The sequence below is a fragment of the Aythya marila genome, assembly GCF_965140915.1.
Source record: "Aythya marila genome assembly, chromosome: Z".
In the NCBI taxonomy this organism is placed as follows: domain Eukaryota; kingdom Metazoa; phylum Chordata; class Aves; order Anseriformes; family Anatidae; genus Aythya; species Aythya marila.
The window spans coordinates 44,149,804-44,167,873 of record NC_139080.1 but is presented as its reverse complement, the minus strand read 5'-3'; the positions used below and the strand labels follow the sequence as shown (position 1 = coordinate 44,167,873).

The 18,070-nt window shown below is 37.1% G+C and overlaps 1 protein-coding gene across 6 annotated transcripts in view; it reads left to right on the top strand.

Moving 5' to 3' along the window:
- AGTPBP1 (ATP/GTP binding carboxypeptidase 1) overlaps positions 1 to 13,913 on the top strand; it is a 64,894-nt gene extending 50,981 nt beyond the window's left edge. For all 6 annotated transcript variants that reach the window (XM_082783599.1, XM_082783594.1, XM_082783595.1 and 3 more), the window contains one exon: positions 13,192 to 13,913. In XM_082783599.1, the coding sequence (XP_082639725.1) occupies positions 13,192 to 13,369 (178 nt within the window). In that variant the 3' untranslated portion in view covers positions 13,370 to 13,913. The remainder of the gene's footprint in view (positions 1 to 13,191) is intronic.
- Positions 13,914 to 18,070: the final 4,157 nt, after the last annotated feature.

Sequence of the window (18,070 nt, the reverse complement as noted above, 5' to 3'; positions counted from 1 at the left end):
AATGTTGTTGTGTTGTGACACTTAGTTTTTCAATATACTCAGATTACTCGTACACTATCTTGTTAATTCAATTTCTTCAAACTTTTAAAGAAAGTAGTAATAAAGTCAGACTGTATGAGACTGTATGCTAACATTTGTTGTTGCTAGTATAAATTTTAAGGTCATCAGGGAGTCATTATATGCAGTGGAACCCTAAGTCTCAATTGTCTCTTTCTCACAGCAGTTTTTTTTTAGTTATATTACTGAACACATTATGAAAAATTTATTTGGACAGACTTGAACTATAGAAGTTGAAAATTACTGTAGGAACTGTAAATTTTTCTTCCAAATATGTTTTCCTCCGGTACAGATACATAAGAGTAGTTTAAGAATTTAAAACAAATGAAATAAGGTTTGTGGCACAAAGTGCATTGTACCTGTTCAGTAGCTAGCTTATTATGTTGTCAAACTGTTAAAGCCTTAGATAGGGTTGAAAAACCACACGTATTGTTATATGTTTCCATGCACTTAGTATCCACGTGTATGTGGTAATTGGAGATACACAGGAAACAAATTATTTCAAATGTGTAAACATCTCTTTCTGAAAATGTGGTTGGAGATGAAATAATGTAGAATTACAAATTTAAGAAAAGTATTAGATGAGTTTGGAAAAGAATAAGATTTGTGTGCTATATAATATGTTATCATTAACATACTTTAAGCCAAAAATAGTTTTACAGTGACCTTGGCTATATCTCCAGCTGGGGAAAGTTGGGGTAAAAAAAAAAAAAAAAGAACTTATTTTTGCTTTTGTGGAACTAAAATAATAAGGTGCCTAAGACTTTTGAAGCTACACTAATGAGGAATTTGTCTGTAGACTGTGCAGAACTAGCAGAAATATGGGAGAGCATCTGTGGTACCCTGTGGAAGGTAGGGGTGATGTTCAGTTCCAGTATTGAGGCTTGAAAAGATTCCATAGTGCACCTCAGATAAACTCCATGATATTAAAATGTGGAGCAAAGGAAAATGTTCTACACTGCAAAGCTTCTAGGACAGGATTCCAGATAGAGTTCCAACTTTAGTATACAGGAAGTCTTACTACAGCAAGTAAAATGAATTGTTTTGATTATAATTTTCCTCACAAGGCCTTTATCAAAATGAAAAGGAAAACTCAGAGCTGGAGGAGGAGGAAATATGAGAGCTGTTTTCAAACGTAAAAAGCTAAATTCAAGGAATCTATTCTGTCTAGAGAAGACAGGATCAGAAGTAATGGCCTTAAATTTGAAAGGAGAAGATATATATATTACCTACAGTCTATGCTCTCTCTCTCTCTCTCTCTCTATACACACACACACACACACACACACACATATATATGTATGGCAAGCAAAAATGAAGTTTTCAGGTAGATCAACGGGGAAAGCTGCACGGTTTCCATAGGAGTTTAAGAAAAGTATGGACAGACTTCAGTCCAGAATAAGGGTGGGCATAGCTGAATTGCCTGAATGCAGAGGTATACACTGAAGAGGCTGTGGGTAACTTCAGTAAGTACCATGCTTAAAATATGTCTAATATGCATAGATACGGATTAGTGAAGAGTAACTTTGAATCTCTTTTTTCAAGCATTGTTTTATATAATTATGGGGGGGGAAAAAAAGTCACAGAGCATTTCTGGAAAATTACCATGCTGGGGGTGCTTCTCTGCAGTGCCTGCATACTAATGCACACAGCACAGGGAGTAAAAATAGTGAATTAAAGGTCTGTGTGTGGTTGCAATTCTGTCATGTTGTTGGGATCACAGAGATGTGGTGGGATAGCTCCCATAAGTGCAGTTCTGCAGCTGAGGGGTACAGGTTGTGTAGGAAAGCTAGGTATCTGGAGGTGAGTTGGGCAAGTCCTTTTTGTGAGAGGACACCCGGATGCGTGGAGCTCTGCCTGCGCAAGGGTGAGGAGCCAACTGAGAGTTTATTGGGTGAGGATTAAAGAGCAGACCACTGTGGGTGACATTGTAGTGGGTATCTGCTATAGCCCACCTGACCAGGCAGCAAGTAGGGGAGGACTTCCACTGACAGCTAGAAGTAGCCTCACATTTGCAGGCCCTGGTCCTCATGGGGGGCTTCAGCCATGCCTGACATTACTGGAGGAACAACACAGAAGATCGTAAGCAACCTTGGGAGGTTCCTGGAGGGCACTGATGACAAGTTTCTTACTGAATGGTCAGACACAACAAGGAGAGGTGCTCTGCTGGACCTGGTACTTGCAGACAAGGATGTGCTGGCTGGGATGTGAAAGTGGGAGGCAGCCTTGGCTGCAATGACCAGGGGGTGGTGGAGTTCAGGTTCCCAAGACGAGCAGGGCAAAAAACAAAGTCACAGCAGTGATATCACTGAGGCAGTCTCAATTATTTACTCCTGCTTGAGGAGAAATGTTGCCAGCAGCTCAAGTGAGGTGATACTTTTCTTCTGCTCAGCACTGGTAAGCCCACAGCCCGGATATGTATCCAGGTCTAGGCCCTCCTTTACAGGACAGAGATGGATGTACTGGAAGAGAGGCCAATGAGGAGCCCTTAGGATGATTAAGGGACTGGAGTATCTCCCATAGGAGGAAAGGCTGAAAGAGCTGGGACTGTTCAGCCTGGAGAAGAAAAGGCTTGGGTGGATCTTGTCAGGGTGCCCATATACTTGAAGGGAGCCTGTAAAGAAGACAGAGCCAGGCTGTTTTCAGTGGTGTCCAGTGACAGGACAGCGGGCAATGGATGCAGACTGAAATGGGAGAAATTCCATTTAAGTATTTTAAAAAGTGTAATTTAAAAAGTTTGCTGGTGTTTTGTGCAGCTGGAGTAATTGAAGTACTAAGTCAGGTAGTCAGAATAAAAAGTACCTTTTGTGCATTAGAGAAACATGCTAAACTTCAAAATCTAACACTAATATGTTGCTCTTTATCTCTTGGAGCCTTTCTTACATTACAGCCTTGAGTGCAAACTTTCAAGAATAGTGTGTATTTTATTTGCACCTAGTATATGTTAAGGAAACCATATAATATTTTCTCATCCAGAAGTGTTGTATCATTGTCAATTTTATTAGAACCAAGCTTCAGTATAGATGCATCTCTTTGAAATACTAAGCATCAAATTGTGGTATTTTGAACAAAGATGTATTTGTGAGTGACTAATTATTGGGGTGGCATTGGAGAACAGCCCCAGATTTCCACATAACTTTATATAAACCAGTGCCTCAGATGATGAATCTTTATGTAACTTTATCTCTCTATAAAAAGTTAGAGTGTTAGTTCACATAGATACTGGCTGTGTTTTAGAAAAAAAAAAGGGCTGGTTTTTGCAGTTCATTAACGTTATTCAGGGCGGATTGACCTTAACACCTGTTGAAATGAGAAATGTCATACATGAGTCAGTCCCCATAGTTTCCGGCAGAGAGCTAAAGAAACATCCGAAACACGTAAGCATCAGAATAGGAAAAAACAATTTGGTTATGCTTTCACCATTCTGCTTTTAATTGATCCTCAAACAGTAGAACAAGTTAGGTGTGATTGCGTTGAAGAATTAGAGAACTATTGTCTGGATTAAATGCTTATGCTAGATGTTACCATAAGGTAAGAGCAGAATTAGTGTTTTCTTTGAATTGCGTTTCTGAAAGTTCAGAAATGCAATTCAATCAGCACAATCATTTGTTGAGATTTTCCGGTTTCAGTGAGGCTAAGTTTCACAGTAAAGCTGATTGCTATGGTCCTAATTCTGCAATAGGTTTGCCAAAGTTAGTCTGCACATATGTTGATAACTTTCTTTGAGAGTATGTACAAGCATAAGTATAATCCTTTGGATTTACAGTTCTTCCATCTTGTACTTTTAAAGTGCATTGTTTATGACAGGGTGTGAAAGTGCCTCCAGTCAGTAAAAGGTTGTTACTGCTTTCTGTTTGATAGAATACTTGAGCAATGTTAGATGAAAAAAAGAGAAAGCAGGAAGGTGGCTTGTTTTGATGCTAAGAAATAAAGCAAATCCTGAAGAGAAAGATATGGCTATGGATACACAGTTCAAACTTCTTTCTCAGCTAAAATACTGCTTTAATCAAGTTAGCTCTTAAAAACAAACAAACAAACAAAGCTATTGTGTACCAAAATTAATTGCATGTAAACACTGCGCTGGAGCAGGGGAAAAGCTGCCCCTGACATGATTTATATTTTGTTGGTGAGAACAAGGGTTATGAGGGCTGCTTTATTCTGGATTTTCTGAAAGCACTAATAAAAGACTCGCTACTGTAGAAATGCAGTGTAGGTTGGCACATGTGAGCAGAGTTGAAAAATAACATGATGCTTATAAGAAAGTTGACGAGGCTGTACACAGAACTGTTTATAATCCTTTTGTGTAAGAAAGATAACTGGTACTAAGGAACTTAAAAAACAACAGAACCCAAAACATCCAAAACTCACAAAGGTTCAGGCTCCATTCCAGTGGGCCACGTCATGAAAATCCAAAAGTAATTGTGCTGTTAGACAAAACTTTATACTGGGGAGAGATCATTTAATAACTTCATTGAACGTTTTAAAAGTGAGTTTTTATTTAGAAATCATTTTAAAAACAAAATTTTCCCCAGTCATGACCTTTAGGTATTACACAGCTACAGACAGTGAATGGCAATAGCCAACTGCTACTGCAGGAAAGAAATGAAGGCAGTGGAAAAAAGATCAGATTCTGTGCATGTTAGAGTTAAAACTTCTATCAGGTAAAGAACATTAACATAAAAAGTGTTAAGCTTTATTGGAGAAATCCGTTAACAACACTTTAGATTTTTCTAGTGTGTGATGGCTTTGTTCTTCTAACCTATTAAATGTTGATTCATGTTAATAACACTAACAGGAAACTGTGTAGCGTGAACTGAGAAATTAAGTACCTTACTCTGAGTGGTCATTTACCAATAGCATATGCCTGTGTAAGAATCTGTGCTGAAAAAAATCAAATGTGTGGTTTCCAACAATGTATCTTGAAACCATAACATCAAGAATGAAATACATTGTTTATTTGTAGCTGACTTTGTGTCAGCTACAAATGCTGACACAATTACTGTTGCAAATGCTTTGTATGGACACTTTCTTAACAATTATAACTATCAAGTTACTTTTCATGTACAGACTTACTTGACTGAATTCAGCAGAAATGCTTTTTACTTAAAAAATGGGAGTGGAATTGGACACTTGACAGGAAATCTTTGTCAGAGAAAAGTTTAAATTGCATGGCTGTCTGTGGTGTTACTAGAACATCAACCTAATATCACACTGTTTCTTTCAAATGTGAATTTTCTTAAACTTCGTGTAACTACAGCAGCCTTATATTCAGCCACTGATTTTCTTGAATTTGCTGATGCATCATCAAACAGATTTGCTTAATCAATGTTACCTAAGCAATTATCTCTAATTAAAACAATTGAAAAATATAAGTATGTAACAGCTAAACTGGCAAAAACGTTCATTTAGTAAATCTAGAAAAAATGCCTTTTTTTTAATTATAATTCTGGTACTCTTCTGAGATAAATAAACCCCACGGTATTAGGAAATTACTACCTGGGTGGCTGGGTGCACTCCTTTTTTTTTTTTTTTTTTTTTTTTTTTTTTGATATCTGTGCTTTGTGCTATAGAAGCCATGTAAATACATGGTTTTTGTATAAGGAAGATGATATAATTCTGTTCACAATACCTCCACCACTATTAGCTATAAAAGTACCTTATTATGTATGTTTGCACATCGTCTTCTCTCATCCTTTGCTAAGGGGATTAGCATGAAGTCCAAGTTTCCAATCTTCTGCAGCACTCACTACATATTTCAGCAGAAAGTTCAAAAACCTGTACTGTTCATCAGTGATGATACTCACAGAGGAAGTCTCTGTAGTTATATACTTGCAGGTACTCATATTTAGAACTGAAACACTTTGTGAAACAGGGTGTAGTTAAAGTTCAGCTTTTTTGTGATACCATGTTCTTCTGGTCTAGATTTAGTTTAAAATAAATTGTAACAAAATAATCTTTTTTTTTTAATTTTGTCTCAGGGATTGCTTGAGGGCTTGGTAGATAGGTATTGATCAGATAGTAACTCCTCAAAAATAAAATTGGATTGTCACAAGTGGGAGCCCCTTCTCCTGAGTAAGGAACATTTAGATTTTTAAGTGCTGAAGAAAAGTGTGGTTCAGAACAGATTTTCCACAGGTCTTTCATAACTTTTACTTCTCTTCAAGCTTTTTTTTTTTTTTTTAAGCAACTGGTGAAGTAGTTTTCAAGGCAGTTTTGCATTTCTGTTGTACAGTGAAAAAGAACACTGGCCATTGCCTCAAGGTGTTATTCTTGTAAATTTATTAATCATAACTTTTTTTGTCATCGTGGGTGGGCAGGTGTGTGCTCCAAAAGGTCTGTCTAGAAGGCTCTACCTAATTGCCATAGGTACAATGCATACCAGCTCCCAGTGACACCTCATAATGAGACTCAGCAAAGTCTTGAGCTCTCCTTTTCCCACTTAACCAGTCTGACAATAATGGAACATCAGTGATCTTCTGGTGTTTTTGCCAGGTACTCTTACACCTGAAGCACAGAGGGCTTCTGTGCTATAGGACACCTTACTGCTGTTTTGATGAAAGCTTTGCCTGGTACAGTTTTCTTTTTCCCCTCCACAGTAAGGAGCTGGCTACTTTTCCTTGGGTCAGAAGTCCCTGCCCTTGTCAAGGCACATAGATTTTCCTGTAATGTTGTTCTATTTCTAGGTGTATTAGACAAGTGATTTTTATTAACATATCTTGAAATCTTTATGCCAAATCTGGGAAATGTAGGCCATTTGCCCTTTGATGTATTCTGAGTGATGAAGTTTTTGTGTTTGTGAGCTGTTCTAGACAAGATATTAAAAACCTCTATCAGCTGGTTTATTGGGCTTAATTTATTTATTTGCTTGAGCACTGGAACTACACTTGAGTCTCTACTGAGTTAAATTTATAAAGCTAGTTTCTATGCCTCTTCAGAAGCAATCGTGGACCACAAGATAGTCAGTCACACACAGTTCCTTGCTTCATATGCCCAGACTTCCATTTTTATTATTCTATTATAGTAAAAGTACTGCTTATGATTTCTTTGTGCTTACGTGATTCACAGCTCATTACTTACTGTTAGTGATGACTGAGGAAAACTATTTACAGAAAATCCAGGTAAAAAAAAATATGAATAAGTAGTATAAAAGTACATAGTTTTTCACAGCTCTAATGTCCTCGTTAGAGTAAAGCAGTGAAAAAGATCGTAGTTACTCCCTTTATATTTTGAATGTTACTGGTGTTACTGTAAAAATAAAAAACAATACAATTTTAATGCTTGAAAGGAAAAACAGCCAAGCTTAAACGTCAAAATGTAAACACAGAAGCATCAGTTTTATTTGCAAATGATTTTGAGGGTTTCTCAAGCTCTCCTTGGTTTTACTAGTTGTATTTACAATGGCCAAGTAAATGCTAATATTTTAAAATTTACCTCTGATATTTCATTACACGTAGGCTCAGTTTCCATGAGTTCATTTTGAACCATGTCTGACACATATTTGACTTAAGAAAAATAAAGCAGTCAGAAGATTTATTTCCCCTCTGGCAGTGCACTTTAACATTTTAAGTGATGAATTAAACACTTTATTTTTCTTTAATTATTTCAGACCAGTTTGCCAGTGTTTTCCTCCATTTCCAAATGGAAAAGATTAGACTGTAATACTGATCTTGTAGTAAGAATTATAGTTGTTATGCTGACAGGTTTGATAGGGTCTGCATGCAATGAAACAAAAACACATGACTGCAGTCATAACTGCTAGGACTTACTGGAATTATCTCTTGCTCAGTAACTTGACCTTTTTTTCTAGTCCTTTCATTAATTGTTTTGACACTCATTGGTGTGTTCTAGAACGTGTTGTATTTTTGTTTGTTAATTTGATTTAATTACAGCAGTGAAGCAGACAGCATCTTTTGGGAATGCTTTTGGCTATCTAGGAAATGGTAGAAAAGCAGACTGCCAATACGAGCTATGGGGAAGAAAAAAAACACATCTGTGAAATCCATTTCCTGCACTTACCATGTCATATTTGAGAAAATATATCAGAGTGGTAGGGGCACATGCAAGAGAATATCTGACAGAGATCCTCTTGCAAAGGGTCTCTTTGTGTGCTGCCAGGAGGGAACTGAATTTGAGCTATTTTGTTTCCCTTCATCTTAATAACTCATAAGCTTTGCTCAGACAGAATGATGGTGTAAGAGAGACATGGATATATTGAAAAGACATATCTTTTCAATATTAATATTATTTCATTATTAATATTATCTTTGAAAAGATGTATCTTTTTTGAAAAGATATGTGGGGTCACAAGGACAATGAAGAGACTGGAGCACCTCTCCTATGAGGTGCTCTCCTCTCCTGAGAGCTATGTTCAGAAGGCTCGGGGGATCTCATCAATGTGTACAAAATACCTGAAGGGAGGAGGGTGCAAAGAGGATGGTTTAGCCAGGCTCCTCAGTGGTGCCCAGCACCAGGACAGGAGGCACTGGGCACCGGCTGTAACACAGGCACAGGCTGCCCACATCAGCAGCGCAGTCTCCTCCTTGGAGAGCTGCAAAAGCTGCCTGGACGCGGTCGTGGGTGGCCCTGCTTGGGCAGGGGTTGGGCCAGGTGGGCTCTGGAGGTCCCCACCAACCTCACCCATTCTGTGTCTGTGATCCACTTTTCACGCTTCTCTTCCATTCTTGGCAATGTGATCCAAATATTAGGTGTAAAGTACTAAAGTCAACAGTTGTGGAATCCAACCAATTTAATCCAGTTTTGAGTTTTACAAGATGTATTTCGGGGTGATACCACACAGAAAGTGTTGAGATTACTTTTTGTTAAACTGTGGAGGGAAATAATGGAATGCTGTAAGTGGGGATATTGAAAAATAAAACTTAAAGGGGATTTGGATACACAGCTACTCGTGGTTGGGAAAGGAGTTGGACATGTAATTGTTCTCTTTAGTATTGGAAATTCTCTTCACAAACTATCCTTGCTGATATGGGAACAGCACACAGGTGAAGAGCTCCTTAAGGGCACAGCACTCCTGTTGCAGCTTTGCTGATTCCTATAAAACAATGTGGACCCTAAAGGGAAATCAAGGAACAGGAATGGATAAATGATTCCTTTGTGGTACATCCTGACTCTTTTGTTCCTTAAAAATTTTCCCTCCCCTGGCATTGCAATTTTGAAAGAAATTGTTAGTTCTTAGATTTTTCTCTCCTTCCTTTCCAAAATCCCCAGGCAGCAGCAACTTTACACTGCTTAACAGAGAACATTTCTTATATTTTTTTCTTCAGAAGTTTTTAAATGTGTGCGCTTCCCCTGTAGTCTCAGAAAATTGCTTATCTCCATGGGACTTAAATTGGTTGTGTTTGTGTCTGGCTTGTGGATTAATTTCTCTGTAATTGAGTCATATGGATAATGAAAAATCCAAGTATGTCTTTGAGGGACAAATAAAATTTTAGCTTGAAAAAATACATCATGTTAGCAAATGGGTTTATTTTTGTTTATTTATGTTTGGAGCATTAATTTAAATAAGAAAAAACATAGGCATTGTTGTTAAAAATAAATGTTTTAGTAAGCTGCTGTGTTCATACCTAAATTCAGTGCATTTGATGGCAGGTGATGTAGAAAATGCACTTTTTTATATTAAAGGAATATTATTGAAGTTCTTCATAAATATGAGGACCAAAAAGTTACATCAGGTATGATACTTGACATTTAGGAATTATTCTTTTTACCCATAAAATGTTATTCAAGTAAAATCTTTGCAAAAGTTCACAGAAGATACACCGATTGTAACATCCATTAGGCTACAAACTGTGGCTGTATGATAAACAATCTCTGTTAACTTGAGAAAAATAATGGTTTCCTTTTAAAAGCAAATGCAGGAGGTATAGGGGTAGAGGAAGAGGGATTATTGAGCAAGTTAATTAGAAACAGCCCAAGGGAAAAGTTAGGAAATTAAAACCCACTGAATCAGCATGATGGCAGCTAGAAGTATATTGTCACAAGATATGCTGAGGGTGGGGAGCGGCGGGGAGGCAAACGAAGGATTTGATTAAACAGTAAGAAATTTTTTCAGGTGTTTGGATTTCTACATTTCTTGTAGCCAAGCCTCGGTAAAGCAGTGAAGCAGTAACTGTAGTTTGCAGGTTCACACTAACCTGTAGAATAAAGACTGATGGAAAGTTAAATATCCAAGGTTAGCATCTGATACATTAGAAGAAGACAAGCCATGGCAAAGCAAATGTATGTGAGCGGTATGCAACAGGTTTTTCCTTTGGATGTAAAACATTCTGGCATACCGTTTTGTGAGGAACGAAGACTCAAAGGGAAAATGGGAAAAGTCATCTCAATATATTTAAACTTTTGTTTTCAATAATTAATGATTGAGAAGTGTTGGCACATTGTGTTTTGGAGGGCAGTAGGAAGCTTATGAGGCAGATTTTGGAGCCAGTTTCTACATTAAAAGTCTATGCAGTTTTAAGAGTGAGATCAGTTTATCTATTGTACTGGTACTTTTCTTGAATAATGAAATTTATAATGTTGATTTTATTATACAGGAAGTGGCAACTAAAAGCATCCTCAAGAATTTTGCGTGTATACATGCCAGAGCAAACATCTGAACTGTCATATATCAGACATAACAATGTTAAGACTGTGCACACTGGCTGAATTTCTAAAAGCCAGAAGTGTGCATACATATGATTATATGAAATAAATTTGTATAAACATAACAAATAACACAGTACAGACATGTACTGTGTACAGACAAATAACAGTACAGACATGTATTGTTTTGCAACACAGTGTAAAGCAGGACGTATTCTATGAACTGACAAGGCATCTCTACATAGTAAACTTTGTGGTTTGCTAGTTTGTCCAGTTCAGTGTGTTCCCCTTAAAATAAGCTTCGTTGTTTGCTACTTTTTTAAATAGGCTTGTTGGTTGCTTTATTTGCTTATTTATTTTTGTACTGGATTAAATATTAAAGCTTAATTTCCAAACAATGAAACTTACTTTAAAAAAAAAAAAGTGGTAGAAGTTTTTCAGAGAGCTTTATTAGCCTATATAATACCTCACTAATGTGAATTTTTCTGAGTGTCTACTGTAATGCATTAACATCTCACTGTCAATGGCTAATAAAGTATTTGTCATTGACACAACCCATTGTAGTTTTTTGTTTCAGTATTCAGAATTATTAGTTAGATAGGGCCTACATTCAGATTTAATGGGTCCATTTCCTGTGAATTGAATTACACAATCTATCCTGCAATTGCAGTGTGGATTCCTTGCATGTGAAACCCAGCAAATCAATACCTGTGTTAAGTGGTTAGAAGCAGGACCTACAAAAAAAAAATGCTGTGCATTTTTTGGAATATGATATATTTGGTGCTATCTCATCAAAATAAAGGAAACATTTCAGCTTTTTTTTTTTTTTTTTCCCATTAAAGGAAAATCTTGGCAGGCAGTAACTGACTAGGGCATAAAGCATCACAAAATGAAAGCCCAAAAAAACTGTATACATTTCCTGGGGCTACAGCAGGTTCTTCAAATGAAGTGTGTATCTTTACTTACAGTACAGTGGTTTGCCCACCTGTGAAATGAAGAGGCAGCTCAGTGAAGATACTGGTTGTTTTCCTCACATGGTCTCTCTCCTAAATGGAAATAATTTTGTTCAAAGGGCTGGCACCAGTTCTTTAACCAACATAGCGGGTTGTTACCCTAGTTACAATTTAAATAACCTTTGCAAGTATTTAGTTTGGTGGAGTACTCCCTTTTGCACTGATCAGTGTGTGAATAGCTTGTTCACTGAACTATGGTACAGATTGTTTTAAATGTAAATCCAGAAACTCCAACTGAATTGAATTTTTGATAGTTTGTTTTGTTACTATTTTAGGTCTTACGTCTTTTTTTTTTTTTCCTAAACTGGGACTAGGAGTTCGTCTATTTGTTGTTCTCCCAAAATATGAATTAATTGCCAACTTCAGAAAATGTTAGTGTAGCATGTTATTGGTATTATAGGTAGAAGAAAACAGTGTGAAGTTTATTCGCAATGAATAGGGATTGCGTTACAGATTCAAGTGATCCACTTAAGCTCTTAACAGAACTAGAAAGAAGGAATGACTAATCCTTTTAATTTTGAACCCACAGCCACAATAAACTGTGTGCCTTAAGACAAAATTCATCAAAATTAATATGCAAACATTTATACAAGTACCTGATGCCTTCTCTTATGAGAATGCTCTTTTGGCTGAGTTCTGTGTAAGTTGATTATTAGGTAAAACGCATTACAAAACCTTCTTAGGACTTCATCTGAATATAAAACAACTTATGAAATATTTAGCAATACTGAGTGGTTTTAAGCAGATAGCTTTTTATGTGCCAAGGGAGAGTAGTAAAACTTGGTCTGGAAAACACACATACTTTTTAAAATTTTTTGTTTATTTATTTGGTTTTACTTTTGTTTTCATCTGTCTTAGGAAGGTGAGATGATCAGAAAGTTACTTATTAACCTTTCTCTTGTTCACACTCAAAGTATTACTTCTCTTATTCTTGGAGGCTATTAGTTACAAGCATGGATCATTTTGTGGACCGTGACAATGTCAGGACCAGGTATAAATCTTATGACTCAAATGGCAACTTAATTTTAGTTGTAGGCCAGAAAAACTTGCCTCGATTTGTCATCTGCAGTATGTGCAGTATAATTGCTCATAATGCTTTTCAGTAAAAAGTATTTAGTAAAATACGCAGGTTTCCCACCCAAATTCTCCGACTGTGGTATGTTTTATTTTATTTTTTTTTTATAGCAGATACTGTTTCTGCATTTGAGTTCTGTAACAACTTATGGTAATGCTATAATTGTATAATGTTTGCACAGGCAATTAGTGTAATTCTGTAACATACAGTTGATTTGTCATGGCACATTTGGATAACGAGTTATGTATGATCGACCAATTAGTTCAGGGTCCTACAAATGTGTTTTTGACTCTCAGTTGTTTCACGTGCAATTAAAAAATCAGTTTTGGGTAAACCACTGCTATCCTGAGGTCACGTTGTATATTACTGCATGTTGGGATAGGGATGGGGCATGGCCTGAATGTTGTGTTCGAGGTAAAGCTTTTAACAACCTCTTGTTCGTTTCAGCCCTACTACGTATGTTTTGGATGAAGATGAGCCTCGCTTCCTTGAAGAAGTTGACTACAGTGCAGAGAGTAATGATGATCAAGACACCGAATTAGCTGAGAACGCGGGTGATTACGAGGCCACTAATCAAGAAGATGGACTCTCAGACTCAGACTCAACAAGGATACTCCTTTCCTGAACCGTCCTTGCAGCCAGTAATAAGAAGAATCCTGGTTTTTATAGTCATACACCTCCTCACTCTCACCTACTAAGGGGATAAGCTTAAGGAGCCACAGATAACTGGTTCCTTTTCAAGCTCAAGGACAATAAATATTTTTGATTTCTCATAAATTAGCATTTGTTTTATTTAAAAAAAAAAGTGTTTTCTCTTAGCACGAACTAGATAAATTTATTTACTGTTTAGTTCATTTTCTACTAAATAGTATTGCATGGTGTTTTGTGTCCTTAAAGCCTATCATCAAAAAATGGATTATAATTTGTGGTGTGTCAGAGTACAGAAACTAATTCTGTGTGGTACAATTCTTTGAGTTGCTTTCTGAAAAATAACTTATGTACAGATTTTTTTAAATTATGTGTGTGTGTATATGCGTGTGTGTACACTGAGGTGAAGAGGTTATTTTTCAACATTATGTTAAGGATTTGATTGTGTTTGCAATAATGTAGTGCCTGCTCTGAAACCATTCAATAATTACTAAATTAAAAATTAAAGAGTGATGTATGAATTGTTGCACTGTTTCTTGCTTCTGAGGATTATATGGTTTTACCACAGTACTAGCTGAAAATACAATGTCTGTTCACAGTTCAGGAGTTTTGCACTGCAACCAATGCAGCCTGTGTTTACAAGAACTATATGCTTGTTAGAAGTCACTCCCATAAAACAACTATGGTTTAATATGAAAAGTTTTTTTTTCTCAAGTGTACATGACTACAATAAATGGTTAAACATGTACATTGTGTATATATATTTTAGTTACCCAGTTGCTCAGTTTTTCTTGTTCAATATGCACATAGTTTAAGAGCTCACTGTACTGGGTGCACATTAGCTGCTGATCTCCAGTTTAAATGCTTAAAGAAGGAAGGTCCATTTTTGTTGAAACATATTTTGGCTGGTTTCAACCCAGTGTTAACCCTGCTTTGAGGAGAAGATTGGTCTAGGTAACCTCCTGAGGTCCTTTCTGGCCCAAATAATTATGCTGTGATGCTGTCTTCTTTGTTTTTCAAGCTGTCAGGCATGGGATTTAAACTTCTTTGTCTTCTGTCATCTGCCAGTTTCTATTGCCTCTTGTCTCTGCTTAGTATGAGATTGAATGCACAAATGAAGTTGCACTCTGTTGTTTACAAGAACTGACATGTTTTGCAATGAAAAATACTTTTCCAAAATGATTTTTACTTGATGTGACCCCATTGTGGCATTCATTTTCTGCTGCATGTGCAAGGCGTTAAGAGCATGAATAATAACACTCCAAAGTTATAGAAGGCTTTTAACTGATTGAGAACTTTGTGTGCAATTACTGTTGCAAATGACACTGTATTTGGGAGGGGAAGGGTGCTGTTGGTAGAAGGATTAAAAAATTCAGGGAATTAATTGTATGAAGGGATTTGCACCGGGAGTTCTTTCACCAGAGTCTGCTGTTTCAAATGCAGCACTGGTTGGTGATGTCTGTCCGTGTTCTGATGTTCAAGTCCTGGTTCTGAAGCTGGGGAAGGGGTTTTGACACTCCAGTGATATGCTACTGTACTTTTTGTTCAAAGACTTATATTTATGTTAATAGTCATGCACTGTTGAAATGTAAGGCTATAATGGAAATGCATTTTTGTCCCTATATAAATTTATCTCTGTCTTGTGAAAATAAGTGTTCCTTGTGTTCTTTGAACTACATACTATAAATAAGAAAGTCCCTGTTGGAGAGGAGTCCCCTGCACACAAGGTGCTGAGGAATTGAGAATCTGCCAAGAAGAAGGATTAACCTTGCCAGAAAACTTGAAATATCTTTAAGTCAGCCCAGTCAGAGCAGTGCAGAATGCCTGTATTACTGTGCCACTTCTGTACGAGCTCTCTGCATAAATTTTCATCCCTAAGGATTCATACTTCAGTAACTTCCATAAATAATTTTGTCTTAAATTTTGGAAGGTGCAGGATGCCAAGTGTTAGTTAACCCCACTGTGCATTTTGCAAGACTAAAAACTTACTACACCCAGTTAGAAATACTTCTGAGTTAGTAGTACAAAATTATCTTTTCATCCAGAGCAAATATGCACGTATGCTCTCAGATTTATACATCAGTTTATGATGCACTTAAACACTAGATTAGATTTGTGTAGTTGATTAGATGTCAGACTGGCAGTTGTGGGTCTGAACTTCAGTGCAGTTCCAACGCAAGAGTGAAACTGTCACGAAACCGTCACCTTGTGGAAAACGCAGAGGCTGTACCTCCTGCATGCTTTACTGCACCTGCCGTGGGTGCGGCGTCCGGAGGGGCAGAATCTCCATTCGTGCCCACGGGAACACGAGCTCCCAGGAGGAACTGCTGCAGCTGTAGCTTTTTCACGCTATGTATCCCACTGCTAACAACCGCATTGGCAGACAAACTCCAGTGTCCCCTTTTATCTGCTTTGGTGAGAAATTTGGTGTTTTAGCTGAAACGGGAATAGTTGAGGCTTGAGCACATGCTCCACTCCGTTCCTATGGCGCTCACCCCCATTAAACGGGCAGAATGGGGGTGAACAAAGACTGGCAGCCACAAACCAGTCTGGCACGGCCTGACCCAGACAATTGGCTGTCTTCCTTTCATGCATTGGCATTCCAGTGTACTTCTGGCTTTAAATGAAACCCTTTTATTATAAGCATGACTGATTCTGTTTAGGAAAAGGAGCTATTATTATATCTTTTTTTTCCCGTAAAAATAACAAATAAGGTTAGAAACAATAATTACATTTCTGTTACTCACAGTTACTGTCTGGCTTCTAAATAATTGCTGGATGATGAATTCCTTTATTCCTTTTCCAGGTATCATTCAGACAGCAGCTAAAATTTGCTATTGTGTTTGCTAGTGACATCTCTTGGTGTAACATAACTTATAGCTAAGAATGCAGTTTGTGCCAAAATCTTCTTGAGCTCTTTTTGAAGGTGGATTGCTTTATGAGCCTGACTTATAGAGGAGAACTGATTTTTATCTCAAACAAGACTGCAGTAGCAGTAAACGCAGTTCACAGTGCAAAAATTCCACGTTTCAGAGAGAGTTGCAATTGTAATACTGTGATAAACAAACTTATTGCAGTTATTATGCATGCCCTAAGTAACAATACTTATTAATAAAAATATATAATAAAGAATGAATTACAATCACTTTGCTTCCCTATACATTTTAGTGGTTAGAAAATGTAAAGGATTTTTTGTGATAGGCTTTGCTGCTCTGAACCTATTTATAAAAGTTGGGGCGTGCTTAGCATTTCAGAAAAGAGGATCTTATTTTTATTCCCTGTCAAATTAAAGTTAGTGCACTGCAGGCTTAGTGCACCATTTGCACATTTATAGATTTAATTATAGCTCTATAAAAAAGCTTAATATCCATGAATGAATCTAAAACTTCTGAATATTTTGGACGAACCACAGTGGAGGACATCACAGAGCACACAGGAAAAGAGTCTTTTGGAGCGATCTTTCCATCCTACACAGCAAACACTTTTCATCTAATCTAGGAAAGGCACAATTTTATTTTTCACTAAGTCATGCCTTTACAATCCAACTCAGACTGCAGCTGACAACTAGTAAAGGGTACATTACCCTAAATTATATATGGCTTGGCTAGGTGGCTCTTTTTAATAATATATATTTCTAATAGTATAGAGTATTTGTTTAGTTGCTGTAAAGTAGTTCATAAATATGAAACATACCCACTTAATTCTTCTGCTCTACAAAACGTTAGGTGAAATTCTTTTTATTTAAAAAGAACAGAAAAGAAAAATACATATTCTTAGTCCAGCTTTTGAAGCAGTTCATAAAGAATAGACTCCTCTGAAAATTATGGGTCTATCAACAAAGGAAGTGGTACACCATAGAATTTGTTGAGCCAAATTATGTGGTTACCAAATGCCCGTCAGCTGCAGCTTTTTGCTGCCCTGTGTGGTATTCTTACCATGACATGTTTGTGCTTTGTGTGTGCCCTTCTTTCTTGGAATGGGGTTATTTAGCATGCATCATTTTTCACAGTAGATTAGAAGAATGTGTACTTAAGCTAGCAGTACCAAATAACACTATTGTAAATTTTTATAGGACTGAGTACTAAATAATACAAGAACCGGACTAACAAAATTCCACAGTAGTACTTCAATATGTGAAATGTTGCTGTTAACATGGCATGGGGAGAGCAACTTAAAATTACCTGAAACAGGAGCTGCCTTTGCACTCTCTCTCCAAACTTAACAAGATCAGACAATAAATGTGCAAAAAGATTCCACAATGTAGTACAAGGAACTTTTTTTTTTCCAAATCCTTTACTGTCCTTACATATATTTTGTCCTACTCAGGTCAAAAGAAAAATGTCTAGATTTGCTTGTGTATTTAGAGAATAACTCACTCTACCACTCAATTTCATTTCTTTCAGTCCAAAAACAAAAACTGGGTTCTTAAAATCATGTAATATTACTGTAGATATCTTCATACAGCTTAACCTGCACAAGGTCTCTCAATTTAAGGTGGGTTCTAAGGTTATGAGAACAGCTAGGGAAGTCATAATGAGGTTTCCCCCAGAGCACAGAGGCCTGTGGGCCAGGCATGGCCTAGACAGGCAGCTTTAACAGAACAACAGCCTTGCTTTCCCTCAAACCTGAAAATCAAGCAGGGGTTACTCGCCTAGCAGGGAGCTGGGAAAGGGGATGC